Source organism: Leguminivora glycinivorella, chromosome 24 (genome assembly GCF_023078275.1).
Source record: "Leguminivora glycinivorella isolate SPB_JAAS2020 chromosome 24, LegGlyc_1.1, whole genome shotgun sequence".
Lineage (NCBI taxonomy): Eukaryota > Metazoa > Arthropoda > Insecta > Lepidoptera > Tortricidae > Leguminivora > Leguminivora glycinivorella.
In genome coordinates, this window is record NC_062994.1 from 3,836,669 (window position 1) to 3,851,596 (window position 14,928).

The 14,928-nt window shown below is 38.8% G+C and overlaps 1 protein-coding gene across 1 annotated transcript in view; it reads right to left on the reverse strand.

The window, feature by feature from the left end:
* Window positions 1-14,915, reverse strand: part of LOC125238614 (cyclin-T-like) — a 70,272-nt gene extending 55,357 nt beyond the window's left edge. The window contains 1 exon segment of the mRNA XM_048145974.1: window positions 14,764-14,915. Coding sequence (XP_048001931.1) covers window positions 14,764-14,912 — 149 coding nt within the window. The 5' untranslated portion in view covers window positions 14,913-14,915.
* Between the last annotated feature and the right edge of the window lie 13 nt (window positions 14,916-14,928).

Sequence of the window (14,928 nt, forward strand, 5' to 3'; positions counted from 1 at the left end):
TCGAGTGAGCAGTACCCGAAGTCCAGCTGATGCTGAACCCTGGCTGTACCTAGGGGAACTCGGGTTTAGTGTAACTGTTGTTTTTTAATATCCAGCAGCGCCATCTACAGTGTATGTTTGAATAAGGAATGCAATGTTCTAAATATAATTTTAAATATGACATGATGTTCATGACATTGTATTCTAGTTGTTACTCAATAAATCATCTTCGGAGCATTTACACGTATTTGATTAACAATAGGTTATGGGTATATTTTATTGATCAATACGGGGGGTTTAGTCAAGTATTAGATTGCAGTTTACAGTGTATTGTGTTATTTATTTATATTGTGAAGTGATCTGTGACTAATCTCCGGAGATGTCGTCACCAAACTATGTGGCGAATGTGCCCAAGTTACGTGGCCGAGAAAATTATTGTGAGTGGGTTTTCGCAGCAGAGAATTTTCTTATCCTAGAAGGTACGCAGAAGTTTGTTACGCGTAAGCCAGAAGCTACGGGTACAGAAGTTGCAGATGACGAAAAAGCCCGTGCGAAATTGATTTTGACTATCGACCCTTCCTTGTATGTCCATGTAAAAGGTGTCAAAACTACGTTTGAATTGTGGACAAAACTCAAAAGCTTATTTGACGACTCTGGTTTCGCCAGAAGAATTACGTTGTTACGAAATTTAATTTCCATAAGGCTCGAAAATTCAAATTCGATGACAGAATACGTAACAAAAATGGTAGAAAATGGTCAGAAATTAAGTGGCACAGGTTTTGCCATTAGTGATGAGTGGATCGGCTCGCTATTATTAGCAGGTTTGCCTGAGAAATATTCCCCGATGATTATGGCAATAGAGCATTCCGGCATTTCCATCACGACAGACGCCATCAAAACAAAGCTTTTAGACATGGAAGAGAAAAATTCAAATTTGACAGGGAATGGGAACGAGACTGAGAATGCATTCGCGAGTACGTCAAGTTACCAACATAACAAGAAAAACAAAACGAAATTTGTCTGTGGTAAACAGGATGGCGGCGAAATTACAACAAAAGTCAGAAATGTCAAAGTCAATTGTTTCAGATGCAAAGAATCGGGTCATTATAGAAATCAATGCCCGAATTACGAAAAGAATTCAGTTAAAAATAAAACTGGTATACGGAAACAGTCTCATGCATTCAGTGCTGTGTTTTTAAGTGCCGATTTTAAGAAAGACGAGTACTATATTGATAGTGGCGCTAGTACCCATTTAACACCAAACGAATGTTGGGTTATGAATGCATCGTACGAGCCGGCAACTAGTGAAATTATAGTTGCAAATAAGGCATGTTTGCCTGTGTTGTGTACCGGAAACGTACAGATTGCGACTGTGACTCCAGATAGTGAATTCGACATAACAGTTGAAGATGTTCTATGTGTACCGAGTTTAACTACAAACCTTTTATCGGTCAGCCAACTGATAAAGAAAGGGAACAGAGTGGACTTCACTAAAAAGGATTGTAAGATTTACAATAGAAGTGGACAGCATGTTGCTACGGCCGCTCTGACAAATGGCGTTTACAAATTGAATATGCCAGAAGATACGACCAACGTTGCTATGGCAGTGTCTGCCGAGACTTGGCACCGACGTCTCGCACATGTTAATGGCTCCTACATGGCGAAAATGAAGGATGCAGTGCAAGGCTACAGTATTGGCGGCAAGATAGACATCAGTAATTGCAAGGTATGTTGTGAAGGCAAACAGTGCAGACTGCCATTTCCTAATAATTGCAACAGAAGTCAGGATTTATTAAATATTATTCACATGGATATAGCTGGTCCAATGGAAGTAAAATCTCTTGGAGGATCAAGATATTATTTGCTATTTGTGGATGACTATAGTCGTATGGCATTTATTTATTTTTTGAAGGAGAAAAGTCAAGCTCTTGATTGTTTTAAAGAGTTTAAAGCTAGAGTTGAAAATGAACTTGACAAAAAGATTAAGATTATAAGAAGTGATAATGGTCTTGAATTTTGCAGTAAGAAGTTCAACGAGTTCCTGAAGCTAAATGGGATACTGCATCAAAGGACAAATCCTTATACACCCGAACAAGATGGATTATGTGAACGGCAGAATCGCGTGGTCTGTGAGAAAGCTAGATGCTTATTATTTGATGCTGAGCTACCCACAGAGTTCTGGGCAGAAGCGTGTAATTGTGCAGTTTACTTAAGGAACCGGACAATAGCTTCAGGTTTGAACAACAAAACTCCTTTTGAAATGTGGACAGGGACACAGCCAGACCTGAGCCATCTAAGGATTTTCGGCAGTACTGTCATGGTCCACATTCCCAAAGAGAAAAGGTTGAAGTGGCAGAAGAAGTCTAAAGAAGCTATCCTAATGGGTTACCCAGAAGGGGTCAAAGGATATAGACTATTTGATCCAGAAAAGAGAACCTTTTTTACAGCAAGGGATGTTAAAATTATTGAAAATAAAGTGACATATTGTCAAATTGAAGTTCAACCACAGATACAGAAAGCTGAGGTAGGATGTCAAAGTTCAGTGGGGGATGAGAGTCCAGATAATTCCAGAACTTTAACTGATACATCATATGATTCGATCAATCCTAGTGAGTATGAGGATCCAGATACCACAGCGGAAAGTGTTTCAGTTCCGGATAATGTTCCTGCTCCTGAGAGAACCGGGCCAGTCCTGAGAACAGCAGAACAAAGAAAAGCTCCTGAAAGGTATGGAATTTCAAATCTTTGTTCAGATGCTAGCCCGAGGGACGATGCCAGTGGTCTGTCACTATCTGAGGCTTTACGCGGACCAGAGAAAGAGCAATGGAGACAAGCTATGGCAGAAGAGTTGAATAGCTTTGAAGAAAACCAGGCCTGGGAGCTTGTCAGTATTCCAAAAGACTCTAGTGTGGTAAAGTGCAAGTGGGTGCTTAAAAAGAAGTATGATAGTGAGGGCAATGTGCGGTTCAGAGCCAGGTTAGTAGCCAAGGGCTATACTCAGAAGTATGGAGTGGACTATGAGGAAACATTCGCGCCAGTGGTAAGGCATACAACTTTAAGACTTTTATTTGCTCTCTCTGTGCAGTTGAACTTAGATATTTGTCATTTAGATGTGACCACTGCTTTCCTGAACGGCTACCTTGAGGAGGATATTTATATGGAGAAACCAGAAGGTTTTCCTTCGCCTGTAGGTAAAGGGCAGGTACTTAAGTTGAAGCGAGCCATATATGGGCTCAAACAATCCTCAAGAGCGTGGTACAGGAGGGTAGATGATTGTTTAACCGAGCATGGTTATACAAGGTCTAAATTAGAACCTTGTTTATATGTGAAAAACGATAACGGTTTAACTGTAGTAGCTCTATATGTCGATGATTTCTTTGTTTTTTCAAACAACGCTGAAGAAACAAAATGCTTGAAACAGGTACTGTCTTCACAATTTAAATTAAAAGATCTTGGTCAAGTGAAACAGTGTTTAGGCATGAATGTTTGTGTTGATAAAGAAAACAATGTTATAACTTTAGATCAAGAAGATTATGTCGACAAATTGTTGCATAAGTTCAATATGACAGACTGTAAGACTGTTCAGACTCCTATGGAGGAAAGGTTGAACTTAGATAAGGGTGAGTGCTGTGATACTGAATTACCTTACCAACAACTCATTGGTAGTCTCATGTATTTAGCAGTTTTGACGCGACCCGACATTTCTTTTAGTGTAGGTTATCTGAGCCAGTTTAATAAATGCCATGGTAAAGAACATTGGGCTCATGCTAAACGTGTTTTGCGTTATCTTAAGAAAACAAAACACTATTGCCTCAGGTATAGTAGTGATTCTGATTCAAAGCTTACCGGGTTTGTTGATGCAGACTGGGGCAGTAATGTTCTTGATAGGAGGTCCTATTCAGGATATTGTTTCACTTTGTCGGGAAGTGTAATCTCATGGTGTAGTAAGAAACAGACTAGCGTGTCCTTGAGCAGTTGTGAATCGGAATTCATTAGTATTTCTGAATGTATTAAAGAAGCTATGTACTTACGGTCATTATACCATGAAATTACAAATAAAATTTCATTGATTAGAATATACAATGATAATCAAGGTGCTCTGAAGTTATTGGCCAACCCAGTGTTTCACAATAGGTCGAAACACATTGACATTCGTTATCACTTTAGTAGAGATATAGTTGCTAAAGGTTTAGTAGAAACAAAATACTTATCGACAGCTGAGATGCCAGCCGATTTGCTGACTAAGGGTCTAGGGTTTGTCAAGCACTTTAGATTCCTTGAGAAGTTAGGACTTGTGCCTAAGTAGTAGTAGTAGGTATGTTTAGTTGGTTTTAAACCTGTTTCGCTTAATGCTGATGATGCTGATGGCTATGCTTAGATATAGTGGGGGTGTTGTTTTTTAATATCCAGCAGCGCCATCTACAGTGTATGTTTGAATAAGGAATGCAATGTTCTAAATATAATTTTAAATATGACATGATGTTCATGACATTGTATTCTAGTTGTCACTCAATAAATCATCTTCGGAGCATTTACACGTATTTGATTAACAATAGTAACACAGGCAAACGCTGGTTTCGACATCGGACTTGTCTTGATGAGTACTCTAGTGAGCAGTACCCGAAGTCCAGCTGATGCTGAACCCTGGATGCACCTAGGGGAACTCGGGTTTAGTGTAACACAGGCAAACGCTGTTTTCGTCATCGGACTTGTCTTGATGAGTACTCGAGTGAGCAGTACTCGAATTCCAGCTGATGCTGAACCCTGGCTGCATCTAGGGGAACTCGGGTTTAGTGTAACACAGGCAAACGCTGTTTTCGTCATCGGACTTGTCTTGATGAGTACTCGAGTGAGCAGTACCCAAATTCCAGCTGATGCTGAACCCTGGCTGCACCTATGGGAACTCGGGTTTAGTGTAACACAGGCAAACGCTGTTTTCGTCATCGGACTTGTCTTGATGAGTACTCGAGTGAGCAGTACCCGAAGTCCAGTTGATGCTGAACCCTGGCTGCACCTAGGGGAAATCGGGTTTAGTGTAACACAGGCAAACGCTGTTTTCGTCATCGGACTTGTCTTGATCAGTACTCGAGTGAGCAATACCCAAAGTCCAGCTGATGCAGAACCCTGACTGCACCTAGGGGAACTCGGGTTTAGTGTAACACAGGCAAACGCTGTTTTCGTCATCGGACTTGTCTTGATGACTACTCGAGTGAGCAATACCCAAAGTCCAGCTGATGCTGAACCCTGGCTGCACCTAGGGGAACTCGGGTTTAGTGTAACACAGGCAAACGCTGTTTTCGTCATCGGACTTGTCTTGATGAGTACTCGAGTGAGCAGTACCCGAAATCCAGCTGATGCTGAACCCTGGCTGCACCTAGGGGAACTCGGGTTTAGTGTAACCCAGGCAACCGCTGTTTTCGTCATCGGACTTGTCTTGATGAGTACTCGAGCAAGCAGTACCCAAAGTCCAGCTGTTGCTGAACTCTGGCTGCACCTAGGGGAACTCGGGTTTAGTGTAACACAGGCAAACGCTGTTTTCGTCATCGGACTTGTCTTGATGAGTACTTGAGTGAGCAGTACCCGAAGTGTAGCTGATGCTGAACTCTGTTTGCACCTAGGGGAACTCGGGTTTAGTGTAACACAGGCAAACGCTGTTTTCGTCATTGGACTTGTCTTAATGAGTGTTTGGGTGAGCTGTACCCGAGATAGAGCTGATGCTGAAACCTGGCTGTACCTAGGGGAACTCGGGTTTGGTGTAACATAGGCAAACTCTGTTTGCGTCATTGGACTTGTCTTGACGAGGACTTGGGTGCGCAATAGCCAAGACAGCGCTGTAGCTGAGCCCTGGCGGTATCTAGGGCAACTCTGGTTTCGGTGCATTATAATATAGAAATATTTCATGCAATGTCAAGTTAGGCATAAAACATAATATTAACTGAACAAAAATCCTACCAGAAGTGAATATTAACATCAAGTAGTTAGAACAAATTTATTAATTTGCCATACATAAAACACTTTATTTATGTCTAAAAAAATACGTATGTATATCCATTTGAATATCAAAATTAAGTACAGTCGATTTCACTAATAGTAACACAGGGAATAAAGAGAATACTGGAGTTCCAAGCGTCCATAGACTGCGGTAACTATTTACTATCAGACGGGCTGTATGCTTGATTGCCACCAGAAAAGTATTTCTGTTTCAAACGATCTTCATAGAATTCACAACAATCAACAGAAATAGTTTGACAGATTCTATGGTACTACTCAACTCAACCAAGTACCAGTCATAAAGACGAGTCTAAGATATTTCACACGAAACATACTATGAACAGAAAACAGCGTTTATTTCTATTGCACCGAACCTGAGTTCCCCTAGGTACCACCAGGTCTCAGCTACAGCAGTGGCTTGGGTACTGCGCACCCAAGTCCTCATAAAGGCAGGGCCTATAACGGAAACCGGGTTTGTCTATGTTGCACCAAACCTACGTTCCCCTAGGTACAGCCAGAGTTCAATATCAGCTTTACCAGTACTCATCAAGACAAGTCCGCTGACAAAAACAGCGTTTACCTGTGTTGCACGAAACCCGAGTACCCCTAGGAATAGCCAGGGTTCAGCATCAGCTCTACCTTGGTTACTGCTCACTCAAGTACTCATCAAGACAAATCCGATGGCGAAAATAGCGTTTGCCTATGTTGCACGAAACCCGAGTTCCCCTAGGAATAGCCAGGGTTCAGCATCAGTTCTACCCTGGTTACTGCTCACTCAAGTACTCATCAAAACAAGTCCGATGACGAAAACAGCGCTTGCCTATGTTACACCAAACCCGCGTTCCCCTGGGAAAAGCCAGGGTTCAGCATCAGCTCTACCTTGGTTACTGCTCACTCAAGTACTCATCAAGACAAGTCCGATGACGAAAACAGCGTTTGCCTATGTTGCACGAAACCCGAGTTCCCTTAGGAATAGCCAGGGTTCAGCATCAGCTCTACCTTGGTTACTGCTCACTCAAGTACTCATCAAGACAAGTCCGATGACGAAAACAGCGCTTGCCTATGTTACTCCAAACCCGCGTTCCCCTAGGAATAGCCAGGGTTCAGCATCAGCTCTACCTTGGTTACTGCTCACACAAGTACTCACCAAGACAAGTCCGGTGAAGAAAACAGCGCTTGCCTATGTTACTCCAAACCCGCGTTCCCCTGGGAAAAGCCAGGGTTCAGCATCAGCTCTACCTTGGTTACTGCTCACTCAAGTACTCATCAAGACAAGTCCGATGACGAAAACAGCGCTTGCCTATGTTACTCCAAACCCGCGTTCCCCTAGGAATAGCCAGGGTTCAGCATCAGCTCTACCTTGGTTACTGCTCACTCAAGTACTCATCAAAACAAGTCCGATGACGAAAACAGCGCTTGCCTATGTTAAACCAAACCCGCGTTCCCCTGGGAAAAGCCAGGGTTCAGCATCAGCTCTATCTTAGGAACTGCTCACCCAATTAACTCATCAAGGCGAGTTGGATGACGAAAACGGCTTGTTTTTATGTTGGCAATTAACGTTTTCAATGTGTAATGTTAATGGTTAATTGTATTGATTTTCGGCCAACACTGTATATTTACATGCATACATACATATTTACATAATTATATTCATACATACATACCCACATACATTCATACATACCTACATACATTCATACGTACGAACGTACATACTGATCTATGGGCGGCGATGATCATTTACCATCAGGCGATCCATCACTTCCTTGTCTCCCAGTTCATTAAAAATAATTTCTAGCCGTGTTCTACTTTTATCCAACGAAAACATGTTTCGTTGCAAAATTAAAAATGGGGCGCATAGTGCGGAGTGGCAACAGCGCATTTTCCTTCCTGTTCTTACAATAGCTTAGATTCATAATCCTGTCTCTTTTACGCAAGGCTCGACTACGCTTTAACAAAAGGGAAAGCCTTATAAATAGCGCTTAAAATAAGGGTAACCCTTATTAAAGGCTTGCAAGCCGTATCGGATAGCGCTAAGCCAATGCACAGGGCTAGCTTTATTGTTTTGCTTAGTTTTTTGTAAGGGCTAGTCAAATGAATGGGCTTGCAGTTCGAAAGGGAGAGTCTCTCGATTGGGTCGTCCTTACGTTAGGGATTCCCAATGAAAGGCTTGTAGCGCGGAAGGGGTTGTCCGGTCCCTGATAAAAACACTTATTGTATGGGTGGTTCTAAGTTAAGAGGTACTTTCGACGGCACTGACAATAAAATATATTTTTTCAAGATAAAACTTCATAATAACATATTTATTTTATAAAACTAAATGTTTTCTACATGGACACTCAAAATTATTACAGAAGTTTATGTAAATTAGTCACAATCAGCTCTAATGTAGGAAAAATGTCTCTCCCCTGGCCTGTCCTCCAACCGAATTTATTTGTAAACAAGTAATTATGACTTTGTTAAAATTCACTTATTATTTTAATAGCCTTAATTTTACAAACATAAATAACTAGGGAACAGTATTTTATGAGTGGAATTTCTTATATTTCTGTATTTTACAACAAATATAAACTCCAAACTTTGTCCTCCTCGTTTCGTGTCTCGTCCCCTGGCTTTTAAGTTTTCCTTCAAAAGTCGATTTAATTTGTTAATTTGTGGAGGTTTTGTCTTCTAATAAACAGGGTGTTATGTGAAGTTACCGTCAAGAGGCGCGTAAGGCAACTATGCATCCGTTTTGTTGGTTATTTCGGCCACAGCACTCGCTGGGTACAGAAATGTTGAGTGAATGCAGTCTTTCCTCTGGTCACTTTTATTTCACAATCATTTGTTCAAATACTAATATATATAACAATATCCACTGTAAATGTTGAATATATTGTTACGTTTGTTTATGAATTGCGTACGAGAAACACTTTTACAGCTATTTTTGATTTTCATCGAAAATGTATCTCCCCTGGCTTTTTTGATGCCAGGGGAGATACTTCTGTCCAGAGGAGATACTTTTGTACTAGTTTTGATTATTTTTATTTCCGTTATCTCTTAACCTTTGTTTAGCGTTGTACCTATTTTTATTTTAGCTTTACGATAGAAGGTTTTCTTTCCAGAAAAATGCAACTATTAAGAAAAAAAGAGGGCACATTCACATTCAACTTCATATGAAATTTTCATGAAGCTGTTTAATAAAAAGGTTTAATACTGATATTAAAAGGATAGGTTTTTGTTTAATTGTTGCCTATTGATTGTACATTCAAATTATTTTTGTTTTAATGGATAATATGGAGAAGTGAAAAATAAGACAACTCATTAAGGAATTATCACTTTTCTTGCTGTAAGAATGTTATGAAATGTAAAGTCTGAGTATAAATAATCAATAATTATAATAAAAACGATAAATAAAATTAATTCTTAAAAAATTAAACTAAATTTTTCATACAACTGTCTCTTCCCTGGTCACAAAGTAACCTCCCCTGTGCAACAGTATCTCCCCTGGACTGAGTATTTCCCCTGGTCACTTATAAAACACGATAAAACAAATAAATTGACTGGTCCTCTTTGTAAACACTTCAAATTGGCAGTTTTAACTAATACAAATAAACAAATAGGTAAAAAACAAAAAAAAAGTCCGCGCCGTCACTCCATACAACGTATTACCTCTTAACTTAGAATCACCCGTATAGGGTTCTACACCCAATAAATTGAGTCTTGTTTTCCCATATACAAACTTTGAACCCCCCTTTTCACCCCCTTGGGTGAACTTTGAAAAATCCTTTCTTAGTGCTCCTCTACATCTTATAAAAGGAATGTAGTGAACTTTGAAAAATCCTTTCTTAGTGCTCCTCTACATCTTATAAGGACTGTACACAAATTTGGAATCTCTAAGAACAGTGGCTTCGGCTGTGCGTTGATATGTCAGTAAGTCAGTTTCTTCTTTATTTAGACAATGTAATGGGACAATTTTTATTGAAACTGTACCCAACCATGTTTTAAGATCAACCGTACATTTTCTATGGCTATTTTTGTCATTTTCCAGCAAAGTTTGCCATGACATTTTGACGAGTACTCTCATTAAACCATATAAAAAAAAACAAATATCTATGGTAAGCGACCAAGTAGGATGTTTCACCAAACTTCTACACATTAAGACTGATTTCCATCAAACATGGCTAAGAAAACTCCCGTCTAATTCAGTTCTCAAAGAAAAAAAAACTATATCTAAATATAGATATTGTTTTATTTGAAGAAGATCCACAAAAACTGCAAGCTATGATCCAGATCCTATGCAATGAAAGCAGAAAAGTAGGCCTGACGATGAATACCACAAAAACGAAAGTAATGACCAATTCATCTAAAATTAAAATAATTGTAGATATGACCTCCTTAGATTACGTAGAAGAGTATACATACCTGGGCCAAATAATATCTCCGGAAGACCTCACAAGCAAAGAAATAAGTACAAGAGTAACAAATGGATGGAAAAAATACTGATCTATGAAGGAAGTCCTGAAGTCTAAAAACCTGAGTATGACAGTTAAAAGAAAAGTATTTAACACATGCATCTTACCCTGCATTACATATGGATGCGAGACATGGGCACTCACCAAGGAGCACCGGGACAGGCTCATGTTCTGCCAGAGGTCTATGGAACGAAGTATGATGGGGATATGCAGATTGGACAAAGTTCGAAACGAAGACCTTAGGGAACAAACAAAAGTAACCGACATACTATTGAAAATTGACCAGCAGAAGTGGAGATGGACCGGCCATATGCTCCGAGACCAGCAGGAGAAATGGAGCCAAATCATAACAAATTGGTACCCTAGAGGTTGTACTAGGGGCCAGAAAAAACCCCGAATGAGATGGGAGGATGAACTGAAGCTTACAGTGGGCTCGAAATGGAGAAGAGTGGCCCAGGATAGACGTCAATGGAAAGAGCTAGAGGAGGCCTTTGCCAAGCGGCACACTGAACTAAGAGACATTCTCTAATTCAGAAAAAAGGGGCTTAATAGATAGATAGATATCTTAATCGGTTCATCCGTTCGGGTGCTACAATGTCAGACACACACACAGACAGACACATCAAACATATGTCATCCCGTCATTTTTGCGTTGGGGCCTAAAAATTAAACATAAGCTTCAAGCTGTATATGTGTGATATGCGTCATATCATAGAAATGCGCAAAAGCATGTTTACATAACTTCGATAAGAAAATACCGAATATTGACGGCATGTAAACATAACTGAACTTTAGTTAACCTGACTGTAGATAGGAAGAGATTATGTTTTTCCTCATATCATATTTATTGAGGATGATTTTAAGTTTGTTGTCAATTCTTTTTATGAGAAAATTTTGATTGTTTTGATTGTTGCAATAAGGTGAAAAAATGTACACATATTTATGAACTTGACTGTAATAGCTGAGAAGTAGCCCTCTATTAAGTACAAATGAGTCATTGTTTTCAACAATTTAGCAATGGTTTTGACCTTTAATCCACTGTGGCAAATCATGGACATTCTTTGTTGTGACTGCAAAGGATATGACTCAGAGTGTTAAGCAGTTTATTTTCAGTACCTTCAGTTCCTTTACACCTATAAATAGTTCGCTTTTCGTACATATTTTGCAATGTTTTGGTGTTTTTTTATAAAGTTTTGTTACGACTTATTGGTTTAAATCGACATGAGCTGACCAACCCTCTTTCCCTCTTTTCCGCACTTTACTTATATCCCCTAAAAAGGAAAGATAATATCAGATAATCAGACAGTGGGTTTCATGGATCCATGGGACAACCACTTTTGTAAAAACCGTAACAATTTGGAAAGGAAAGGAAACAATTTGTTTTATTGTTATAATTTATGGAAATATGGTAACAAAACTATTAAATTAAAGGTATGTATAAAAAATAAACAAATAATTCCATTTATTTTTCACATATCAAGTAGGTATTAATTATTTCACGTATGAATAGAATAGTATTGAAGTTATGATTAAAATGATTGATGAATAATGATTAATTATTAAATAGAACTCTTTGAATCACATATATGCAGCGTGACATCAAATTCATGTCATCAGCATGAAAGTTACGGGCCCTGATGATAATAAAAGGTCTACTATTGCCTAATAACATCTGCATTTCATTACTTCCAAGACTCCAAATTGTACCCTATAAAAATCATTGAAAACCTTCATCCATAGAAATGTACAGAAGTCTTGGACCCATGTCCACCTGTTAAGTATTGTATTAGATGTGATCCTGTTATCCCTGACTAGGGACATAGGGGAAGTATTGTATTTATTGTACCTAACCTGTTCAGGTATGTGTCCCTACCTGTTGCTAGCAAAAACTCACAATAGAACTTTTCAATGCCTTTACAATTGTCATTTTTATTGATATTTTCGTGAACTGGCAAGTGGTTCAGCTACCTGCATTCATGGATCAGTGGTTTTAATTTTAATATGGATCTAGGTCATAATATTAACCCTGAATTAAAGACCTTGCTGATGATAATGTTATAAAATTGAAGAATTGAGTAATTTAAAAGCCCAGTTTAGTGTATTTTTTCTTGTAGCAGGGACGGCTCACTCCGCGATTCTATCGCCGCGCTACAAGTATATGCCGGCGGCCGCGAGTTCGCGGCCCATTCAGCGGTGACGACTTTCGCGTGGCGCAATAGAATTCAATTGACAACATTTCATATTTTCGACTACGACTTTTTATTGTTTGGTTTGAAAGAACTCAATATTTAAAGATACACGTATTTTTTATTTTTCCCAAAAATGGCTTTTTTAATGCGAAAATCCCTTTTTATTACTACTTCGAACAGAAAGAGCGTAAGTTACAAATGTCAAGACACAGCGTTCTGATTGACACTAATGTTTATTATTAAGGGTCTTTCACACTAATAAATTCCTTTATTATGTATGAAAATGATGAAAAAATGATTTTTTTGCAAATTAAACTAAAAGTGATATACAGGGTGGTTCCTGATAATGAAAACCTAAGTATGTGTCGAATTTAAAGGAAAACAAAAAAAACACGGTGTATTAAGCAATAAAATTCCAAATACATTGAAAAAGGTGAGAGTGACATCAATAGGCATAGAAAAAACCGCAACCTCATTTGAAAGTGCTAAATGAGATAATCATTTCTCATGGCAACAACTGACATAAATTTCGCAAAAAACTTTCCAAACCGTAGGCCTAGTTGTGTGGGTGTCTCACAAAAACTTTAGGTATCAATGTGATCTCATTTTCTAACCTTTGAATACAGTATTGCATATCATTTTATCAGATATAGATAAAGCATGTTTTTATCAGATGTACATGTTTCATAATAACAAAGTCACCTCTTGTGATTTATTGTAGGTTTTTATATATTTGAGAGGAAAGTGTTTAGCAAATAGGACATTTTAATGGCTATAAATTAAAAATCATGCAACATTCTCTTTCTTTGACATGATTTAAGTGTGAAAAACGTAGACAAACTTGTTAAAAATACTCGCAATAATATATTGTGACGGAAAAAGATTTAATATTACAGCAGTTAAAACAGACACAATTATATTGTTTACTAACTCAGTTTCCTAGATATCTATCCTACAAAGTTTCAATGTCAATGTCTCGGAGTAACTAATGTGCTCCATAGATATCTGGGTTGATGCCAGATTTTTATGTCATCGATCTACTACATAACAGTTTTAAATTCTTTTTCTGTGGGTATTTGAGTATTATATCAGTATTTTAATGTTTTATTGATCTAAAGTATATACCGATTAAGGTAAGCATCACAGTGATTGATAGCCAAATCCCAAGGGCTGATGGTGTGTCTGTCACCGCAATGGTATAAAATGAAGAATATACCTAGGAGACTATTGGACAATGTTCGCAGCTGGGTAATTTACCATACATATATTATATGATGTATAAAGTAATAATGCTTTATTTATACATTCAATATAGTAGTACACTACACTATCATGAAACAGTGTTTTTCCGTATACTAGCTGTTTGTTTAGCAATTCTCAGAAACTATGAGTCATATCGTCAATTGCCGACTGCATATGCGGAAAATAACACAATGCGCGCCATTTTCATACAAACATACACACAAATCAAAATGTATGAATGAAACTAGTACTTAAACTAGCTGATAACGCTTTGCGTCTGTCTCATTTGTATAAACTATGATGATAAATGATAGAAACTAGATTGTAGAAATGATAGAAACTAAATTGTGTACGTGCGAGTACTAGGCGCGCAGAGATACAAGGCGGTCACGACTGTCACGAGCCGGAATGCGTGAGCGACGCGCGAATTTCGCAGAAAACACACGAATGTAATTATAGAGGCAGACAGGGTCGATCACCAGCCGACGTCATCGGCGTCCAGACAGCTGTGAAGATCACTGACCCAAAAAATCATCACGCCATCACGCGTGACCCTAACCTAAAACACCTCTAACCATTTATAACACCTAAATCCAGGTGAATGTCGCCCTAAATCGACTTACGTACATTTCTTACCTTGTATTATAGCGCTGACGCGAAACGGGCAGCGGGAAACCCCAGCATGAGAAGCGAAAGTGCTCGAATGACGCCGTACAAGAAAGCAAATTTCGTCATACTTTAAACTTTCATACACCATCACTATACACTTTTAACACTGTGCAGAACCATTGCAACGCTTTTGCATATAGATTTCATTAATAAAACACTATTTTGAGGCGTGTAGTACGCATTTCGAACACATGACTCGACAAAACAACACAAAATCACCACATTATGGAAAAGGATACACTTGAAGCCTCTGGCCCATATCCTGGATTAGATTTGCGGCTTGCTGCCGATATGCTAGTTCCTTATCTGCATCTAAACCGCATTTTCTGCTTGCTGAATTCTGTAGTTGATCTTTTGAAAAATACCATTTTTCTTGTCCGCCAGCCATTGAACGGATATTCCAA